The sequence below is a fragment of the Theropithecus gelada genome, chromosome 5 (assembly GCF_003255815.1).
Source record: "Theropithecus gelada isolate Dixy chromosome 5, Tgel_1.0, whole genome shotgun sequence".
Classification (NCBI taxonomy): domain Eukaryota; kingdom Metazoa; phylum Chordata; class Mammalia; order Primates; family Cercopithecidae; genus Theropithecus; species Theropithecus gelada.
Window position 1 is genome coordinate 149,812,627 of NC_037672.1, and position 21,417 is coordinate 149,834,043.

The window sequence follows — 21,417 nt, forward strand, 5'->3', positions numbered from 1 at the left end:
GATCTCTCGGACTTGTAACTTCTATCTAGTTGCTCTGTTTAAAGTCACTGGATATCAGAAGTTAATTATATGGTTAGTTTCACATCTAGGCATGCTCTAATATAATTAAGATGGGGTTGTAAGCATAATACTAAGGGTGAAAATACTTATGATTTCATGACTTTGTCACTCAGAAAATAAAAATCACTAATCCTAAGTGATATGAAAATACATTCTTAGATATAATGGTCAGTTTTAAATATAAGAAAATAATCTTTCATCATTCCAACTTCTAGTCTCCAGAAGAGTTCTATTTAAAAATTGGGATGAAAGAGAAAGACATTAATACTTGAAGTACCAGATGTTGTAGTGTACTTTTTGTATGTTGTCTATGAGGTAAGAATAATTATCCCTTAACATTATCATTTTACAGTCAAGAAACTCAGCAATTCAGATTACTTGCCTGGGGTGATGCAGCCATTAAGTGACTGGAGCCAGGATTCAAACTCAGGTACATCTGAGATGACTTCAGAGCCCACATTGCATCCGTTATATCAAACTGCCTCATCAAATGAGGGCTAGTTATTATTTTTTGAAATAATGGATGCATTTGAAATCAGAGCTAGTTCTCAGACATTTTCACTGATGTCCAAAGTGCTAAACAATTTTGTTTGCCGTCTGAAATTCCACCCTGTATCTCTGAGTCCAAAAATCATACTAAAATGCAATGAAAGAGTCACAGAGATTACCTTGAACCTACGGTAATATGAATACTTTACACACTGAAGTTCATAAATGTTTTGCTTTCAACTACTATTAGTAACAAATCACTTTACACACATCTCACTGCCAGTGTGATGAAATCCCAGTGTTGAGAACTACAGGATAAAGGAGCCATTCCCAGACACAATCCCCTCCATTTAATTTATTTCCAATAATAAATTAGTCAGTAACTGGACAGGTATTTGTTTAGCTAGAAAAAGGAAACCAAGCTGCAAAATTGGAGATTTAAGATTGAATGGATGAAACTAAAATGGCTAAAATTAAACAAAGATACTTATGATGAGGTAGATTTTTAGATTTCATAGACAGCCTACAAATGTTATTAACAGACAGTAGGAGGTCAGTATATGGGTGTTTGTTTTTGCGTTCTTAGGTGTTAGAATCTGGAGGGAATTTTAAAAACTATTTTTAATTTAATTGAACCAAATTGGCTTTTTTATACTTCAGTTTTTAAAATGTTTTAGTGAAAATATGTAAGAATAGTTTTAAGCAATGTAAAACTCGACCTTTCAGAATGGAAATTATATTCGATGTATTTAATTTGAAATCATGTATTCTAATAAATGTTCATGGTTAACTAAAGAAGTTTAGTGATAGAGATTCAGCATACTCTGGACCTGGGTACCTGACCGTAATAGAGTCCCAGAGAGTCCTCCAAAGATGATGCAAAGTAGAGAAAAGCATGACTCTATGGCCTAGCACCTGGAAGATTCTATTAATCTTTAGGAACTGTTTTGTTTCTATTCTTTATAGCTATCTATTTTCATTTACAGCATATACCTTTTCTCAGAAGTACAGGGATGATGAACCAAGTCATTCTTACTGTATTTCTACGATATGTAAGTTAGTTAGTTCTACATTGAAAATAGTGAAAAACTTCAGGAAGAAAGGGTAATTGAGGATGGCTTATACATTGGTCAAGAAAAACATCAAGTACATTTAAGGAGTACATTTAGGAGAACATTAGAATCCAGATGGAAACTTCTTCAGCAAACATTCCAAAATAGGGTGTTTTCAAGTTAAATTATACAACCATATCACTTAACTTGTCCTATACTATTTTTACTTCAGTAGCAGAGCAGATATGATTGTTTAAGATCAAATCTTCTTGGCTAGTGATTTAATAATCCCTTTGCATTTCGGTTCATGATTATGGGAATTAACTTCTGAAAGGGCTTCTTATTTCAGTAGTATATATTATCTTAGCTATACCACTTTATTATTATATTTGACATATCTCTATACCCTGAATTTTCATTAAAAGTTTGTATTTTAATTACTCTTAATTATTCCTAAATTTCATCCCTTCTGGCCATTCTTTTGGTCACCTGTCTATCCTAAACTTTAGCTGTTTGAATACTGAGATATAGTGGTATCTTATGATTGATCTTGCCTCAGTTTCTAACTCTTCCAAGCTGTTCTTACATGTCTACCAAATTAATATTCTTTAAGCAATCCTTTAACCAAATCAAGTAAACCCGTTACTCAAAATTTTCTGATTCATTTACCCCTATCTCGCAACATAGACATTTAGCAACGTTGGCCATGGGAGCCTAGTTGCTGGCCTCCATGCTATCCCAATAATATGATAATGACTGCCCAGTGCTACCCACCCTGTCCTCCAAAAGTTTTTCTACTAGGTTGAAGATGAACCCTTCCTAACCCTATTCCATCCCTCCAGCATTCCATATCGTCCATGTTGGTCATTGATGCAGCTTAGAATCCATCTCTTCCATTAAGACTTTTCTTCTGTTGAATGCACACTGATCATTCTCTCTTCTGAATTCTTAACTACATTATAAATTGTTATATACTTTCCTTTTTGATTGCATATTGCCTTCACCTACTGATTAAGATGTGTATGTTTTGTCCTAGGTTTTAAAAAAAAAAAGTGCCTTTATCCCATTCACTCAAGGTGTAATGGATTAGAAAAAAATATATAACACTAGTTATATATATTTATGATCTAAAATCTGCTATCTCAAACTATGATCAGTCTAAAAATTTAGCTTACTAGCTGTGTTTACTTTTAACTTGTCATAGCCCTGAAATTCCCATGAAAATTTAATAAAGGTAAATAGAAAAGTGGTTTTATTTTAGATTGAATGCCTTCATTTCAGTTTGATTTCTCTGAAGTTCTAGTCATGTGGATAGGCCAGATTTAAGTCTACAATATTAATAATTGTTGCATCACTTGAAGCCAGTGGACCGTAGCCTCAGCTTTACTTCCTGGTGATTATACAGTTTTACCTGGCCTTTTTGCCTAATTATTATTTAAGCCCTGAGATTTAATTTACAAAGTTCTGGAAAAAAAAAAAACTTAGAATATACTTAACTAGGATTGTGCCTTTTAAAGAACGTTTTGCTTCTTGACTTTTTATACTTTTTAAGCTCTTAAGACTCAGTGTTGAATATTATTTTTATTATAATAAGGTTCTGTTACAGGCTAATTTGCAGTTAGGTTAACTATTTTCATTGTGCAATGTAAATCTAAATACAGTTTTGTTTACCTCACCCTGATTGAAGTCAGAGAAGCCCTCTTGAAATGGAAGAGAAATTAACATGGCAAGTGAGTGATTTGTTTATACTATGCATTAGACAGGCTCATTGTGATTATATTAGACACCAGTCAGCTTTTACATATTAGACATGGCAATTGAATGATCTTAATTTTGCTTGTTAAAATAATTTTTCTGATGTATCAGTAAGATTAAAATTTTTACATTGAATTTTAATATCTGCCTGCTGCTTAATTCCAGAATGATAAAAGTGTATTGTATGTGATGTACACAATACCACTTAATACAAATCTTGCTGTATTTGCTGCTGATTATACATCATTATAGAATGCCATGACAGCATAAGGGAATACTGCATAGCAGAGAGAAAAATAATCTATGATTTGATTAAAAGGATACAATTATTCTGAACTGTTACATCATGTGGGATTTTTTACAAAGTTTTTTTTATTTTATTTAACTCTTGCTAAGGATTTGAAGCATTCATTACCATCTGGACTTGGTCTCTCAGAAACTCAAATTACATCTCATGGCTTTGACAATACCAAAGAGGGGGTTATTGAAGCAGGAGCATTTCAAGGTAAGAGCCCATATATTTGTAAAGATGGCTAGGGTGGAGGATGGGAGAAGTTCACCAAATGCTACCTTTATTAATAAAGCACAAGAATGAAGGCCTTTCATTCTGTGATAAAACATTGATTATAAATGTCATCCTTCTGCTCTTCAATTTAAGTATTATAGGAATTATTTCAGTAGTCTCCTTTATATAAACAGATCAATGTGCATGATATCACTGGTTATTATTTAAGAATTGGTTGTAAAATACTGAAATAAAAACAAAAATTATATCAGAAATGTAGACATAGATTATTTTAACTTGTAACTATGAAATTTATAAATCAGTGTTGATTTTCGTAAATACAGATTTCTTATTTCAAAGCAAATAGAAAAATGAACTTTTTACTTATATAGAAGGTCTCCAAGACCACACTCATTAAAAGTTTGTATTTTAATTACTCTTAATTATTCCCAAATTTCACCCCTTCTCTCCATTCTTTTGACCACCTCTCTATCCTAAAGTGTAGCTATTGAATACCTGAGATATAGTGGTATCTTATGATTGATCTTGCCTCAGTTTCTGACTTTTCCAAGCTGTTCTTACATGTCTGCCAAATTATTATTCTTTAAACATTCCTTTAACCAAATCAGTAATTTGCTAGGAGAACTCACAGGACTTACATAGTGACACTCATGGCTATGATTTATTGTAATGAGAGTAGCAAGCACAATCAGTAAAGGCAAAAAGTGCATAAGCTAAGTCTGAGGAAAACCAGGCATAAGCTTCCAAGAATCTTCTCCCAGCTTAATCGCACAGGACTTGCTTAATTCCTCCAGCAATGAGACTGACAACATATGTGAAATTTTGCTAACTAGGGAAGCTCATTTAGAAACTCCATGCTTGGGATTTTTACGGGGAGCTGATCACATAGGTTTCTCTGTCTGTTACATAACAAGATTCTAGACTTCCAGAAGGAAAGCAGGTAAGCAGCATAGGCCACATTGCAGGTAAACAGCTTAAGCACAGTGAGGCACTCGTAATCATTCTGGCAATGGAGGGAATCCTCCCAAAATTCAAGTTCCCGCATGCCAGCCTTTTTAAGGATAGGCAGTTAGACCTGCTATGTTAACTCTTTTCTGCATACATCTCATATCTATGTCTGTTTTTAATATTGCCTCCTTTCTTAATGCTTTTACTTGTGATAACTTTTTTAAACTTTTTTTTTTTAAAACTCAAGCGAAAGTAAAGCCATGTAAACATTTAGATGTGGGAAATAGATGTTCTAGACAGAACTGTGAAGTGTAGCTATAGTTTATGTTCAGTTCAATTAAGCGCATATTAATTTTAATGCTGCATTAAATTTTACAAAATGAAGAAACAGTTATGTCCATGCCTTGTAAACCATAGCCCTCTTGCAGATATTAGTATTCTGTATTTTTTTAAAAAAAGAGTCTCACTCTGTTGCCCAGGCTGGAGTACAGTGGCATGATCTCGGCTCACTGCAACCTCCACCCCCCTAGTTCAAGCAATCCTCCTGCCTCAGCCTCCCAAGTAGTTGGGATTACAGGTGCCTGCCACCACACCAGGCTAATTTTTGTATTTTTAGTAGAGATGAGGTTTCACCATGTTGGCCAGGCCGGTCTTGAACTCCTGAACTCATGATCTACCCGCCTCAGCCTCCCAAAGTGAGCCACCGCACCCGGCCATATTCTGTATTTTTTTATTGTACAGTTGGCCAATACTTTATTTAAATAACAATTTAGATTTTGAAGTATATTCTCTGCTATATGGGTCCTGGAAATAGACATTTAGGATAATCCAGTATATCCTCTACTTTAGGCTATGAAATGAATGGACTGTCTACTGACATTTTTTTTCTCTTTTCATTCTTACGTTTAGAAAAATAAAGGGATCAATCATGTTAATGTCTTAGTAGTCATTCTGAAGCATTGTGGCATTCTTATATCAGGGATAACTTTGAATTTGGAAGAACTGACTGAGTACCTAAAACTATGAGTGCTGAAAAATATAAAGCTTACTTTGCATAATTTGGTACCATTTTTTGACTAATCACCAATTCTAAAATTTAAATGTTGACATTGAATAAAAAACTAATTTCACTATTAACATGGCAAGTGAATGATTTGTTTATACTACGCAATAGCCAGGCTCATTGTGATTATATTAGACGTCACTCAGCTTTTACGTATTAGACATGACAATTGAATGATCTTAATTTTGCTCATTAAAATAATTTTTCTGATGTATCAGTAAGATTAAAAAATTTTTTTTTTTTTTTTTTTTTTTTTGAGACGGTGTCTTACTCTGTTGCCCAGGCTTGAGTGCAGTGGCGCGATCTCGGCTCACTGCAAGCTCCGCCTCCTGGGTTGACATCATTCTCCTGCCTCAGCCTCCCGAGTAGCTGGGACTACAGGCACCTGCCACTACGCCCGGCTAATTTTTTGTATTTTTTAATAGAAACGGGGTTTCACTGTGTTAGCCAGGATGGTCTCGATTTCCTGACCTCATGATCCGCCCGCCTCAGCCTCCCAGAGTGCTGGGATTACAGGCGTGAGCCACCACGCCTGGCCTAAATATTTTTAATGAAATTATTTAGCTGCCATTTTTACCCTTAATGTTATTGTATAATGGTATTATACAATAATTGAAATCAGTTGGCCATTATGAACTGGTATACATGAGCATTAAAATGCCCATCAGTTTCACTTGCTTATAGATACGTCCTAATTCTTCCAATTGGAATAAGAAAATATATTTCATGATAATGGCAGTAATATATGTCTCTCTGAACTGAGTGTATAAAACATTTAAAAATCCAAACTGTATTGTTGATCAGTGTATTAGGAAAATAATCATTCTGCTGCTATACTTAAATTAGTTAAGCATTTGTTGGAAAGTTGTGATTATTTTAAGATATATGTAGATACATTGGAATGAACATGAGAAAGAATAACATACAACGATTACCATTTGGAAAACAGGTCTTACGAAAAAATCTTAAAGGAATTAGGACTGTGTTAGCTCTCTGGAAAGATGACTAAATGATAAATTATGACTATTTGCTTAAACAGTTAACAAGGAGAGTATTAACCATCTACTTTTTCATCTATCTAGTGCAGATTTAAAAGTTATACTTCAACTTAAAAACAACAAATATTGAAATCTGCCTAGCACCAAAGATGTTACAGAATCAGTAATAGTGGAAATCATGAATAAATCAAAGCTCGTAAGAGTTAAGTGTACTTTGTACCAGGGTTTTGTTTTAATGGGGGTATAAATCTTTGTACATATGTATTCATCTTCTAGATTTTTGTTGTTGAGATGAAATAGATTTAATTCCCCAAATTTAGCCAGTTAGTAAGATCCTGTATTATTGAGAGATCCTATATTATTATTTATTTTTTAGTTGGTATTGGTGAATGATTTTGGTAACAGTTGTTTAAAAGCTTAAAGTATTAAAGATACAGAGAAGCAATAATTACCTTTGAAGGTAAATCAAAAAAGCTGAAGTCCCAGTTACAGCCACACTACATTATTTGCTATTTTACTTTGGAGAGTTACATTTCATTGGTTATATATGTTATACACATCTCATGTAGTGCCATGGTTTATTTCTTATGCAAGATTAATAAACTGTAATAACTAGAACAATAGAGCTCCTATTCCTGGGGTCAAGACATGGAAGTACGGTAGTCTTCTTTTATTTTACACTTTCTTATTTAGAAGCCTTTATGCCTTTGACAATAGAGATACAGTCTTTGTTTAAAATGGTGATCGGACTGGATAACCTATTAAAATGCCTTCCAACTCAGCAAGTAACTTGTAGATTAGTGATTTCTGTATTGAATTTAATAATGGAGATATTATGGTGTTCAGAACATCTGATTCTCTAATAAGAAACTATTTGAACCTTTCTGAGCTTCATTAATCTTACCGTTTAATGTGAGAGTTTAGTTGATTTCCATTATCCCTTCTGGTTTCAAATTTTATAATTTAACAAATTTAAAGAGACAAATATCTCTCACTTTGAAAGTTAACAACAATCTATTTAGTTTAGGTCTATTGTGTGTTTGAATTTTAATGTGAGATCCAGTTCAAGTTAAGGTTTATTTTATACTATTAGAACTCATGACTGTTTCTGTATCAGAATTTAGTGCAACTGGGATATGACCAATTAGTAATAATAGTAAGTAAAGAAAGTAGACGTGTCTTTCTTATTAGGAAATTTAATTATGAACATAATGCATTATATTTTTTCCAGAGAACTGGGGAAGAGTGTAGTTGAAATAAAAGTACATTATAGACATTAAAATATTCTCAGCTAAACATGGAAGGACTTTAATAATTTTTCAGTTTTAAAAATTTATTACTCCTTTTTTTTGTTTGTTTAATGCTAGACATTAGCAACAATGTTGGGTAATCAGTGTTTCTTTCTTTTTTTCTTTTTTTTTTTTTAGTTGAGACAGGGTCTGGCTCTGTCACTTAGGTTGGAGTGCAATGGTGCGATCTCGGCTGACTGCAGCCTCCTCCTCCTGGGCTCAAGCAGTCCTTCTATCTCAACCTCTGAGTAGCTGGGACTACAGGCTTGTGCCACCATGCCCAGCAAGGTGGTGTTTTGCCATGTTGCCCAGGCTGGTCTTCAACTCCTGAGCTCAAGCAATCCACCTGCCTCTGCCTCCCAAAGTGCTGGGATTACAAGCATGAGACACAGCTCTCAGCCAGTAGTCAATATTTCTTACTTTGTAGATAATTAAGGCTCAGAGGTGTTTAGTAATTTGCCAGGGTGTTCCTGATATCATGTGGTAGATAGAGCCAGAATTTTAAACTCAGTGTTAGAATTTAAAACTTAGTTGTGTTTCATTCAAAAATGGTGTTGTTTCCTCTGGTTCTCAAACTTAATTGTGTTTGAGAATCATCTTGAGTGGCTTTTGCAAAAGATGCCTGTTTCAATGAAAATCAGTAGATCTTGTTGAGTATCCCAGGTACGTTTGAAAAGCTCCGAAAGTGATTCTTATAATGTCAAAAAATACTCTATATCAGCACTTCTCAAATTTCAAAGTACATACAAATCACCTGGGGAAATCTTATGAAAATGCAGGCTTGGGTTTAGTAGGACTGGGGCAGGGACTGAGATTTTGCATTTCTAACAAGCATCCAGGCGAATTGCAGAAGGTCCCCTACGTCCACATTATGAATAACAATGAGACACACTATGTGACATTTGGTTTATGATTTGAAATTTTTGGCTGCACTTCCTGTGAAGGCTATAATTCATTCACATTTCTTGTAAGAGATATGAAAGCATGTTTTAATATCCCTTACATGCCTTTGAATTTTTACTTGAAGAGCTTTTCCTTCATATATGAGAGTAGCAAGTTATGAAATATTTACCGAAGCTTTATCATGCAACTATGGGACTGTATTCACATTCTGTTAACTGATTTTGGAAATAGTAGAGTCCAGTTAAAATCCTAGTTAGATGTCATCTTACCAGATTTCATCATATAGTTACATATTTTGTTTCGTTTTGATAGTTTGATGAAAAGTTTATATAAAAAGTGAGCCTGGTAGCATACATTTATTATTAGTCCTTCCCTGAAAGAAAATAAATATATTAATTCCAATTTTTAATCCTAGTGTTTGAATATTTTAAAGGAAATATCAGTAACCCTATATTCAAAATGTACAGTATGTGGAGGAGGAAAAGGATTTTCACAGTTAAAATGTCTACCTTTTCAGGTTCCCCAGCACCGCCACTGCCATCTGTTATGTCTCCTAGCAGGGTTGCAGCTAGTCGACTGGCTCAACAAGGAAGTGATTTAATTGTTCCTGCAGGTATTCACTGCACTGATTGGATAAAGCCCTTCTTGCTACTGCTGAAGCTACACTAATTTACTCAGTTTCATAATCACTTGCTTTATATTCTTAGGTGTGTGTTATTCTGACTTTTTTGGTGGCTGTCTTATTAACAATAAAGGAAATAATTTTTCTAACTGTATCCTATCTTTCTGGCTTTTCAGAATAATTAGGCTGTATCTCATAGCTGAAACTTAATCCGTTTTAAAATTAAAACATTATAAAATTTGATTTGCTTTAAAACATTCTTTCTTTGCTCTGGAATATGTAGGTTTACCATTTGATCCTAAACTCTCATCTTTGCAGCTCTGCCTTCTATTTTCAGTTAAAGGAAAAACAACCTTCAACAATTAGGTTGGTTGTTTTTAAGAATGGGTTAAGTGAAAAAGGTCTTGTCTTCTTACTTTTAGCTTTAACTTACAAATAGTTTGCAGATTGCAACACAATACTATTAATTTACCAATTATACCCAATGAAAAATACTTGGGAAAATCAGTATCTTCACATTCAATTTGCTCTGCACTTTACTGTTACTGGACTATAAAAATGGGAGAGAAAATGAACTCCACGTTTCTTCTTATATGAAATGTTAACATTTATATTTTGTTTTGTGAGAATTTTGTAAATTCTTAAATGTGTTCTATTTTATATACCATTCTTGTTCTTGGACTGGTAAAGCTATGGGAAAGATTGGTCTGGTTATAGGAATAGGTAAGAGAAGAAATTTTTGCCGATCCTAAGTTTTCTCTTTATTTCATTATTCTTTTTAAATTATTAGAAACTTTCCATCCCGAAACTGAAATGAAAAATATTTTGACTATGAAAAGTATTTTACTATTAAGAAGTGTATAGTTGTAGAGTTGCTTTCATATCAAAAATTCTGAATTGTTGGAAGAGTACATTGTCAGGAATTTACACTGCTTCTTTATTCATTATGGCTCTTTTTGGTTTTCTTGCCTTTTTTGTGTGATCTTTTGAGAAAAAAGAAGTACAATGTAGATCTTGTTTCAACCCAGCCTTTCATACTAGTGATAACATATCTTTAATGACTATTTGAATTGAACAACTATATGAAATTTGAATTATTTTTTTCAAATTCTCCAAAATTATAGCAACATTCTATTGTTGTTGTAGTCTGCACATTACAATGAAAGATCACTGTGGGGAATACGTGTGGCCGTTTAGATTTTTATTGACCAAGATACTTCTTTTTTAGTGTCATTAGTGTATAAGATTAGTTGTGGAAATTTTATTTTTCTTAAAGTAAACCACAGCTTATATAGAAAATAAGGCTGATTGCAGCAGGTTTGTTTTTTGTTTGTTTGTTTAAAGAAGACAGATAAGTCACATGGCATTTGTGTTTAATGGACAGAAGTGTTGTTTAAGTAATTAGGAAACTATCCTCAGCGATTCCAGGAAGTTCTAGTTCTTTACTTTGTGGGAACCTTTTTTCTTTTTTTTAGATGCATAAGTATTTTAATTTGAACAATGTCAGGGTTTTGTTTTCTTTCCCTGCTTGTCTTCATCTGGATTGTGTTTTTATCTTTTGTTACCTTGCAGGTGGCCAGAGAACACAGACAAAAAGTGGACCAGTTATTCTAGCAGATGAAATTAAAAATCCTGCAATGGAAAAGTTAGAACTTGTTAGAAAATGGAGTCTAAACACCTATAAGGTTTGTAATTATTTAATGTTTCCACCCTAAATGGCTCTAAAAATTTTTATTTATATGTTTATTCAAGTCGTTATGTTGCAATTAAATGCATATAGAGAAGAGAAAATGCCATCTAAACACGGTAGAAATACAATTAGAAAATGAAATATTCGTTGTATCATTGATCTTTGCATGTAATTTAAGAATTTAGTACAAAAGAGTAAAGCTATTAAAATGCTTATTAACTGATAATGTACATAATTGAAGACATGTACTGCTACTATAGATATATTTGCTCCTTCCCCTCCTTTTGATACTTTATAGGAGCTGAAGGTCAAGAGAGGTATATTAGTTCCACAAAGTTTGAAATTCTCTGATTTTACTATAATAACTAAGCATTAACTATATGGGCAACACTGGATTGCAAGTGAGTTGTGTTTCTAAAGTTTGTTAACATTCTTACTTGCATTGCTTCAGAGTAATTGGTGATTATTTTTCTTACGCCCTCCATAAAACAAATAAGCAAATTATTTAACCCATATTGTATTTGATGTATTACAAACAGCTCAACCCCCAAATCCACTTAGTACCTTTTGAATTTTAACAGGGACAAGACTGTAGAATTTGTGGAATAGTTAGGATGAAAGCCCTAGCACGCAGGTTAGAGCATTAGCCACAATTCTCCCTATATTCGTGAACTGATTGTGGGTCTAGTGATTGGTAAGTTAGGAATTGTCTATATTTTATACAGAACAGGCCTTTCTTACATCTTCTCAATAGTAAAACAGAAGTGAATTTATTCTTTCAGTTAATGCCTTAAAAATATGATCTAGAAGTCTTCTTCAAAAGTATAGGTTTTCTTAAGATGGTAAAACCTCCCTGAAACATGTTACATGACTCTGTCCAATAATTATTTAGCTCATGTCAGTGTAGAATCTGAGAAATCCCAATGGTAGTCTTCAAAAAGTGATGCCTGCTTAAACTAAACTCTTCTTCTAAAATATTCACAGATTTCTATTCCATCTTCTTGCTGATTCCACATAGCCAGTCAGTCATTAAGTCCTATGCATTCTGCCTTCTTAATATTCTTTCACCTTTTCCCCTGCTGTCAATCCCAGCCTTCACAGCCATAGTTCATATTTATTACTCTCTCACATTCCTGCAACAACTTCTTAACCAATTCTCTAAGATTACATGTTCCACCCTGCCTAACGTGGGTTCCCTCTTGCTTAAAATCCTTCAGTGAGTCCCCACTGTTTTTAGAGTGGCATAAATCTGACCTCTATCTACCTTTCCCACTTTGTCTCTGCCTCTTTTCTATCTATGGATCAAGTTATTCATACCAAATTACCCAGAAACTTCCTAAACAATCTGTGCTTTCTCATACTTCTGTAACTTTGTTCATAAGGCTATATTTGCCTACTGCTTTGAATTCCCTTTCTAGCATGAAGCTAGACTGAGCAAGTTTAAGCTTTTTGTTCATTTGACCCTTCCTCTCATGTTGTTTACTTGATGTTTTCCTTCTTCGTTATCTATTTATTCCTATGTGTTTATGTATTATTATCTGTTTCTTGTCTTGCATCTCTTATCTCTACAATAATCTGAGTTGAATCACTATTAAGATTCCATATTTATCTCGTATTAATATGGCACATTTAGCCTATTAAAAATTTGTGCTAATGAAAATGACAGCTCTTTAAAATGTTATACATATGGTATAATACTATGTGAAGGAGGCATTATTTTCTTTATATGTTTATTCAAGTCATTATGTTGCAATTAAATGCATATAGAGAAGAGAAAATGCCATCTAAACATGGTAGAAATACAATTAGAAAATGAAGTATTCGTTTTATCATTGATCTTTGCATGTAATTTAAGAATTTAGTACAAAATTCTTTTTATTTTATTTAATTTTAAATGACAGTTTTTTTCAGTAGAACTTAACTTGAATATTTTAATCTAGGTCAAAAAAGAAAAAGTATCTGACTTACATGATTCTATGGAGTTAATAGTCCAGTGTGTCCAGCCCGACATATTCCACTCAACCAAAAAAAGTTCATAGTGTAATGACCTTATGGGGTCTACATGACTCTCTGTGTTCTTACTTTTTTTTGAGCTTCTCAGCTCAAATTTTAGCTAATGTTGGGCATTCACTGTCATTTGTATAATGCTTCAAATACTGATTTTGATTTGGTTGACTTAAGACTGTGCTTGTTGTCCATTTTACTGTTTGTTGTTTGTGTAGATAGGGTCTCACTTTGTCACCCAGGCTCAAGTGCAGTTGTATGATCATGGCTCACTGCAGCTGTAACCACCTGGACCCAAGTGATCCTCTCACCTCAGCCTCCTGAGCAGCTCGGACTATAGGCAGGCATCACCACGCCTGGCTAATTTCTTATTTTTTGTAGAGACGGAGTCTCCCTGTGTTGCTCAGGCCGGTCTCGAACTCCTGGGTTCAAGCAGTCCTCGCACCTCAGCCTCCCAAAGTGCAGGGATTTGCAGGTGTTGAGCCACCACGCCCGGCCCCATTTTACTCTCGAATAACTTGATTCTGGCTGTGTCTTTGGTCCTCTCCTTCCTGCTTTCTACCTGTAATTTCTTCTGTTTCTATTCTTTAACAAATGCTTTAATGCTTTTCTGCAAAGGGAATATTTAGCACTTCATTTATTGGTTGTTAATTTTGGTCCCAAGACCAACATGGTGATTCAAAGCAAATATGTAATAGGAGCAATTTTAGGTTTAGACATTGAACCTATCTTCTTAAATATTATTTTAATCTGCCTGATTTTATTCACAAAATTTGAATCCAAAATCTATTTCTTATTTATTTTCATCTACAGAAATAGTTGAAATAATAAACTGTGGTTTATGTTTTTTATTTTTATTTTTCCTAGTCTAGAATAGAGTGCTTTTTGAAGTTTGTCTTTAAAAAAAAAAAAAAAAGGAAGAATCATCTCAGTTTCAGCATTCAGAGCTATTTTGGCATCTTTCCCAAACTTTTTCCTTAATGTTTAAGAATTTGCCATTAGCATTCACACACTTATCAAGTTAACGTTTGATGTGTTTAAACCAGTATCTTTTAAACTTTCATGCCTGTTTTTCCTGTCATATTGCCTCATTCATTTATTGGTTGACCTCCTTCCCCTGTTCATTTTCCTTTTATGCTACCTTCTCTGTCCCTTACCTTAATAATCCTTGTTGTATTTGTTAGTTGTTGCCATAAGTTTCTTCTTTTGCTTGTCCTTAAATATCTTTATTCTCTTTTTTGGCACTGCAGAAGAGCTCTTGGTGCTACTTGATATGGTTTGGCTGTGTCCCCACCCAAATCTCAACTCGAATTGTATCTCCCAGAATTCCCATGAGTTGTGGGAGGGACCTAGGGGGAGGTAATGGAATCATGGGAGCAAGTCTTTCCCATGCTATTCTCGTGATAGTGAATAAGTCTCACAAAATCTCATGGGTTTATCAGGGGTTTCTGCTTTTGCTTCTTTCTCATTTTCTCTTGCTGCCACCATATAAGAAGTACTTTTCACCTCCTGCCATGATTCTGAGGCCTCCCCAGCCATGTGGAACTGTTAAGTCCAATTAAACCTCTTTTTATTCCCAGTCTCAAGTCTGTCTTTATCAGCAGTGTGAAAACCAACTAATACAGTAAATTGGTACCAGGAGTAGGATGTTGCTGAAAAGATACCCGGAAATGTGGAAGTGACTTTGGAACTGGGTAACAGGCAGAGATTGGAACAGTTTGAAAGGCTCAGAAGAAGATAGGAAAATGTGGGAATGTTTGAAACTTCCTAGAGACTTGTTAAATGGCTTTGCCCAAAATGTTAATCGCAATATGGACAATAAAATCCAGGCTGAAGAACTTATTGGGAACTGGAGCAAAGGTGACTCCTGTTACATTTTAGCAAAGAGACTGGTGGCATTTTGCCCCTACCCTAGAGATTTGTGGAACCTTGAACTTCAGAGAGATGATTTACGGTATCTGGCAGAAGAAATTTCTAAATTTCTTTCTTTTCTTTTTTTTTTTTTTGAGACAGAGTCTTGCTCTGTCGCCCAGGCTGGAGTGCAGTGGCACAATCTCAGCTCACTGCAGGCTCTGCCTCCTGGGTTCATGTCTGGCAGAAGAAATTTCTAAGCAGCAAAGCATTCAAGCGGTGACTTGGGTACTGTTAAAGGCATTCAGTTTTATAAGGGAAACAGAGCATAAAAGTTTGGAGAATTTGCAGCCTGACTATGCAGTAGAAAAGAAAAATCCATTTTGGGGGAGAAATTCAAGCCAGCTGCAGAAATTTGCATAAGTAGCAAGGATCCTAATGTTAATTGCCAAGACGATGGGGAACATGTCTTCACGCCATGTCAGAGACCTTCACGGCAGCCCCCTTGCATCACAGATCCAGAGGCCCAGGAGGAAAAAGTGGTTTCATGGGCCAGGCCCAGGGTCCCTGTGCTGTATACAGCCTAGGGACTTAGAGCCCTGTGTTCCAGCCGCTCCAGCCATGGCTGAAAGGGGCCATTGTAGAGCTTGGGTTTCAGAGGGTGGAAGCACCAAGCCTTGGCAGCTTTCACATGATGTTGAGCCTGCGGGTGCACAGAAGTCAGAAATTGAGGTTTGGGAACCTCTGCCTAGATTTCAGAAGAGATATGGAAATGGCTGGATGCCCAGGCAAAAGTTTGCTACAGGGGTGGGGCCCTCATGGAGAACCTCTGCTAGGGCAGTATGGAAGGGAATTGTGGGATCAGAGTCCCCCCACAGAGTCCCTACTGGGGCAGTGCCTAGTGAAGCTGTGAGAAGAGGGCCACCCTCCTGCAGACCCCTGAATGGTAGATCCACCAACAGCTTGCACCATGTACCTGGAAAAGCCTCAGAACATTCAACGCCTGCCCATGAGAGCAGCTGGGAGGAAGGCTGTACCCTGAAAAGGCACAGGGGTGGAGCTGCCCAAGACCATGGGCACCTACCTCCTGCATCAGCATGACCTGGATGTGAGACCTGGAGATCATTTTGGAGCTTTAAAATTTGACTGCCCTGGTGGATTTTGGACTACATGGGCCCTATAACCCCTTTGTTTTGGCCAATTTCTCCCATTTAGAATGGCTGTATTTACCCAATACCTGTACCCCCATTGTATCTAGGAAGTAACTAGCTTGCTTTTGATTTTTACAGACTCATATGCGGAAGGGACTTGCCTTCTCTCAGATGAGACTTTGGACTGTGGACTTTTGGGTTAATGCTGAAATGAGTTAAGACTTTGGGGGACTGTTGGGAAGGCATGGTTGGTTTTGAAATGTGTGGACTTGAGATTTGAAGGGACCAAGGGCAAAATGATATGGTTTGGCTGTGTCCCCACCCAAATCTCAACTTGAATTGTATCTCCCAGAATTGCCATGTGTTGTGGGAGGGACCCAGGGAGAGGTAATTGAATCATAGGGGCCAGTCTTGCCTGTGCTATTCTTGTGATAGTGAATAAGTCTCACGAGATCTGATAGGTTTATTAGGGGTTTCCAATTTTGCTTCTTTCTCATTTTCTCTTGCCGCCACCATATAAGAAGTGCCTTTTGCCTCTCGCTATGATTCTGAGGCCTCCCAGCCATGTGAAACTCTAAGTCCAATTAAACTTCTTTTTAGTCCCAGTCTTAGGTATGTCTTTATCAGCAGTGTGAAAATGGACTAATACACTACTTAAATACTCAGAGTACACAGTTGACTGTTGCATAAATTCATAAACCAGTATAATGCTGATATGGTATTTTGTACACTATCACTGTATTTCACCCATGCTCCCCCAAGTAGAGAATCAACGTAGGTCAGTAATTTACTTTAGCTTCCTTTTGCCTCTTCAGTTTAGCATCATTTGTCCTATTCTTCAAAATGAATTTTTCATTCATATGGAAAACTGAATAGGACCACCAGCTCATTGTAAGTGATCTCCATTTTCAGGGACTCTGAGGAAGGTTAAAGAATTTAGATTCTTAATTCTCCTCTGTTTTATACTTGCTTTATAATATATACTGATCTCCAATATTACTTTTTATTTCAGTATATACTAGAAAGCAATTTAAATAAAAATCCACTGTAGAGATCATCTAAGATACTTCCTCTAGGATCCTGATGATTTGGGAAATGGGTAGCAACTTTATATCTTCTCACTATAACTTTCTTTACAAAGCTTCCTTTAGGGAATCTGTAGTACTCTCATTTCCAGATTCTTTAGGTTTTGCTGAAGAGTGTAGAATTATCAAATTGGAATATATGTAAATCTAGTTTTACAACTTCTTTCAAGTGTCCAGTTTACCTTAATTTGCCTTGTAATCAGTATCATCTTACTCTTCCCACTGCTTTGGCTTCCTGGAAACAAAAAACATTTCCTCATTAATTCTTCACCTCTATGCCTGCTTATAACTGTTATTTCTGTGGGAAAAAAAAGGCCACTCAGACAGCAGTGAATACATTTCTCTCACTGTGCTAAGAAACAATGCTCCTTCAATTAATTCTGACTTAATGGATTATTATATCTAGGTTGCTGTGAAAGTACCACATGCTTTGGCTTGTGGATAGAGTAAATGTCTCTGATAATATTGCATAGGGAAAACCCTGGTGTGGAAGAAAAATATGGGAATAAGTGACCTATCTATCTCCTTTATCTTGTTAAAATTTCAGGCATTATATTTTGCTGATGGTTTTCTTGTTAAAATCACATACTCAGTTCAGCCTTTCTCTTGTGATTTTCATTTCCTAGAAGTGTTTGTATGTTTTCCACAGTAATACTTTTATCCCCTTCCATGGTTTTGGTCTCTCACCTGTCCTGTTATTTGTGGTTAAGAATTTCTCTACTTTTAAAAAATAAAACTCTTTTGTAAAAAGAAAAAAAAAGTTATAAGGATCCTTAGTTGATGAGAATAGAAAATGTGTTGGGAAGTAGAAAAATATGTAAGCAGATTTGTGTATATTGACAAGAAAAAGTCTCAAGATTATTTTGTTCATAGAAAAGAAATACTCAGGGTATTATATATAGCATAATCTCATGTTTACTCTAAAAATATATATATGAGATTATATACATTTAAAGGAAAGTCTAGTATACCTATCAGACTGTTAATAGTAGTTTTCTGCTATTCAGTGTGATTAAAGGAAGAGGAAATTCACCTCTTATTTCATACATTATTTTAATTTTTACCACAGACATTAATTCTGTAACCAGAACTTTGAAGAACATGATAAAGAGCAAGTTTTAAAAACTGTAGTACTGGCCAGGTGCGGTGGTTCATGCCTGTAATCCCAACACTTTGGGAGGCCAAGGGGGACAGATCATCTGAGGTCAGGAATTTGAGACCAGCCTGACCAACATGGAGAAGCCCCATCTCTACTAAAAATGCAAAATTAGCCATGTGTGGTGTTGCATGCCTGTAATTCCAGCTACTCGGGAGGCTGATGCAGAAGAATCACTTGAACCGGGGAGGTGGAGATTGTGGTGAGCTGAGATTGCACCATTGCACTGCAGCCTGGGCAACAGGAGCGAAACTCCATCTCAAAAAACAACAACAACAGCAACAACAAAATTGTAGTATTTATTTACTACTTTTTAAGAATATTTCTGATAACATTTAATGATGAGGTATATATTAATGCCCCAGTTATTCTTAAAATGTATTATTGAATGAAGTTGAGAGTAAAACATTAATACTAGAAAACTTATTTCCATGTGTTCTGAAATTAGATACTTTTTAAAAATTACAGGTTTCTAGGCTGGGCACAATGGCTCACACCTGTAATCCCACTTTGGGAGGCCAAGGCAGGTGGATCAGTTGAGCCCAGGAGTTTGAGACCAGCCTAGCCAACATGGCAAAACCCCATCTCTACTAAAAATACAAAAAATTAGCTGGGCTTGGTGGTGCACACCTGTAATCTCAGCTACCTAGGAGGCCGACACATGAGAATCTCTTGAACCTGGGAAGTGGAGGTTGCGATGAGCCAAAATCGGACCACTGCACTTCATCCAGCCTGGGCAACAGAGCGAGACTCCATCTCAGACAAAAAAAAATATATATATATATATATATAGGTTTCTGTATTATTATTTCTGGGGCAGAATACAATAACATAATATAATACCACACTGTCTGAGTAAAAGTAACTCAGTAGTTTCTCTCTCTTCCTCTTTTCCCCCTCCTTTCTTTCCTTCCTCCCTTCCTCTTTCTTTATTCCTCATTCATACACACACATATATATCTATAGAAGTCATTTAAGGGGGAAGATAGAAGTAAAAGAACATTTGAAAGCAATAAGAGAGTAGTATTTTGATGTTCTTATTATTCCTATATTAACAGTCTATATTAGTCTTAATGCCAAATATCTCTGTTTTAGATAATCTACCCAAATGTACTAAACTTGCAAAATAATTATGTGAGAGTTCTTATGGCAGTATATAAGTTTGCTAGATATGTCTTTAAACTTCCTTTGATTAGTAATAATCATTAGACACGTCTGGTGAATTTACTTTCTGGGTCCTGATCAACTAAGGGAGCTGACAATTTTCAGTTTATTACGCTAGCTTGTTTGAATCCAAAAAATGGTGTATGCCATATGCTCTAGCATTTGTATTTTGTTTTGTTTTTTCTTTCTAAACAAAATGCATCTTCCACTTTTAGTGTACTCGACAGATTATCTCTGAGAAGCTAGGCCGCGGCTCAAGAACTGTGGACCTTGAACTTGAAGCTCAAATTGATATATTAAGGGATAACAAGAAAAAATATGAAAATATTTTAAAACTGGCTCAAACATTGTCGACCCAGCTTTTCCAGATGGTACATACCCAAAGGCAACTTGGAGATGCATTTGCTGACCTGAGTTTGAAGTCACTAGAACTTCATGTAAGATTATTCTAAATAACTATTAGGGGTGGGAGAAAATTATAATAGAAGTATTCAAAGAGGTAATTTGTTATATTTGTGATTTACTGAACTCTTAATGAAAATGGAATTCTGAGATTTTCTTTTAAGATATTTCATATCACTTTAAGAAGGCCCAACTGACTTCTGTTAACTTTACTTTTTATGAATTATCGCATGTATATAAATCTTTCATATTTTTCTTCCTGTTTGTTAATATTTTATTTTGCCTTTTACTTCTTACTGAATATCAAGGGTTACTGTTGTAATGTGTTCTGTTAACTTTTTCTAAAAGTTGTAAAAATGTTTTTCTCTTTATTATTCTGTTTCCAGTAACATTTATGTAGACTTCAGTGAAGTGTGTAACTTAGCTTGTGGAAATTTGGTGCCAAAAATCTTAAGCTGTCCTGCCTTTCATTTTAGTTTTCACATACATTGATTGGTAATCTTTTTATGTGGTCCTTTATCTGCCAATATTTGAAAATCAAGGTCTATAATATTTCAAAGACCGAGTACAGAGTGGAGTTACATGGACATCTCTTAAATGGAAAATGGTTTTAGCATAATAAAGATAATTTTACTTTCCTGCTATCTTCTGAATTATTGAATACTTTGTCACCTACAAAATGTAATTATAGCTATTGCAATAGCATTAAATTTGTATCTTCTACTATTCTAGTTAATTTAATATTATTTGTTTCAACTGAAATTGAAAAATACTTTATAACAAACTGGAGAATTATCAAATTAAATGATACATCTTAAAATATTATGTGATCTTTTTTTATTTGGTTAGCTGCATTCCTGATTAATCTGTTAATTAGTAAAACAACACTGGAAAGCTTTCACTGCTGAATATACAGAGCTAGAGTTAGTTCTTGCCATATCTGAAGGAGTCATATGTAATGTTTACTGCACCGAGATGCAGTTTATTCAAAAAGAATGAACTAAATCTGGTGTTGAGTGATCCTTCCGCAGTTGTGTGCCTAGATAGAGCTGAGCTTGGGAGTCAACTAGTCACCAAGTTTACAAAGAAATATGTATTCTTAATATTTATACTTTGAGGAGATTCAGTCAAAACACAAAAAAATGCACTTTGTTTTATATCTGAAAGTTTTAACCAATTATTACCTAATTTGGCTGTGAAAGTTATAGT

At 35.1% G+C, this 21,417-nt stretch overlaps 1 protein-coding gene across 7 annotated transcripts in view; it reads left to right on the forward strand.

The window, feature by feature from the left end:
• The window catches only part of ARFIP1 (ADP ribosylation factor interacting protein 1), a 123,717-nt gene that overhangs the window by 72,626 nt on the left and 29,674 nt on the right, over nt 1-21,417 (forward strand). For 4 of the 7 annotated variants that reach the window (XM_025386045.1, XM_025386047.1, XM_025386046.1 and 1 more), the window contains 4 exons: nt 3,753-3,861; nt 9,601-9,696; nt 11,278-11,390; nt 20,022-20,243. In XM_025386045.1, the coding sequence (XP_025241830.1) occupies nt 3,753-3,861; nt 9,601-9,696; nt 11,278-11,390; nt 20,022-20,243 (540 nt within the window). The remainder of the gene's footprint in view (nt 1-3,752; nt 3,862-9,600; nt 9,697-11,277; nt 11,391-20,021; nt 20,244-21,417) is intronic. The other 3 variants (XM_025386049.1, XM_025386051.1, XM_025386050.1) reach the window with 1 other exon arrangement.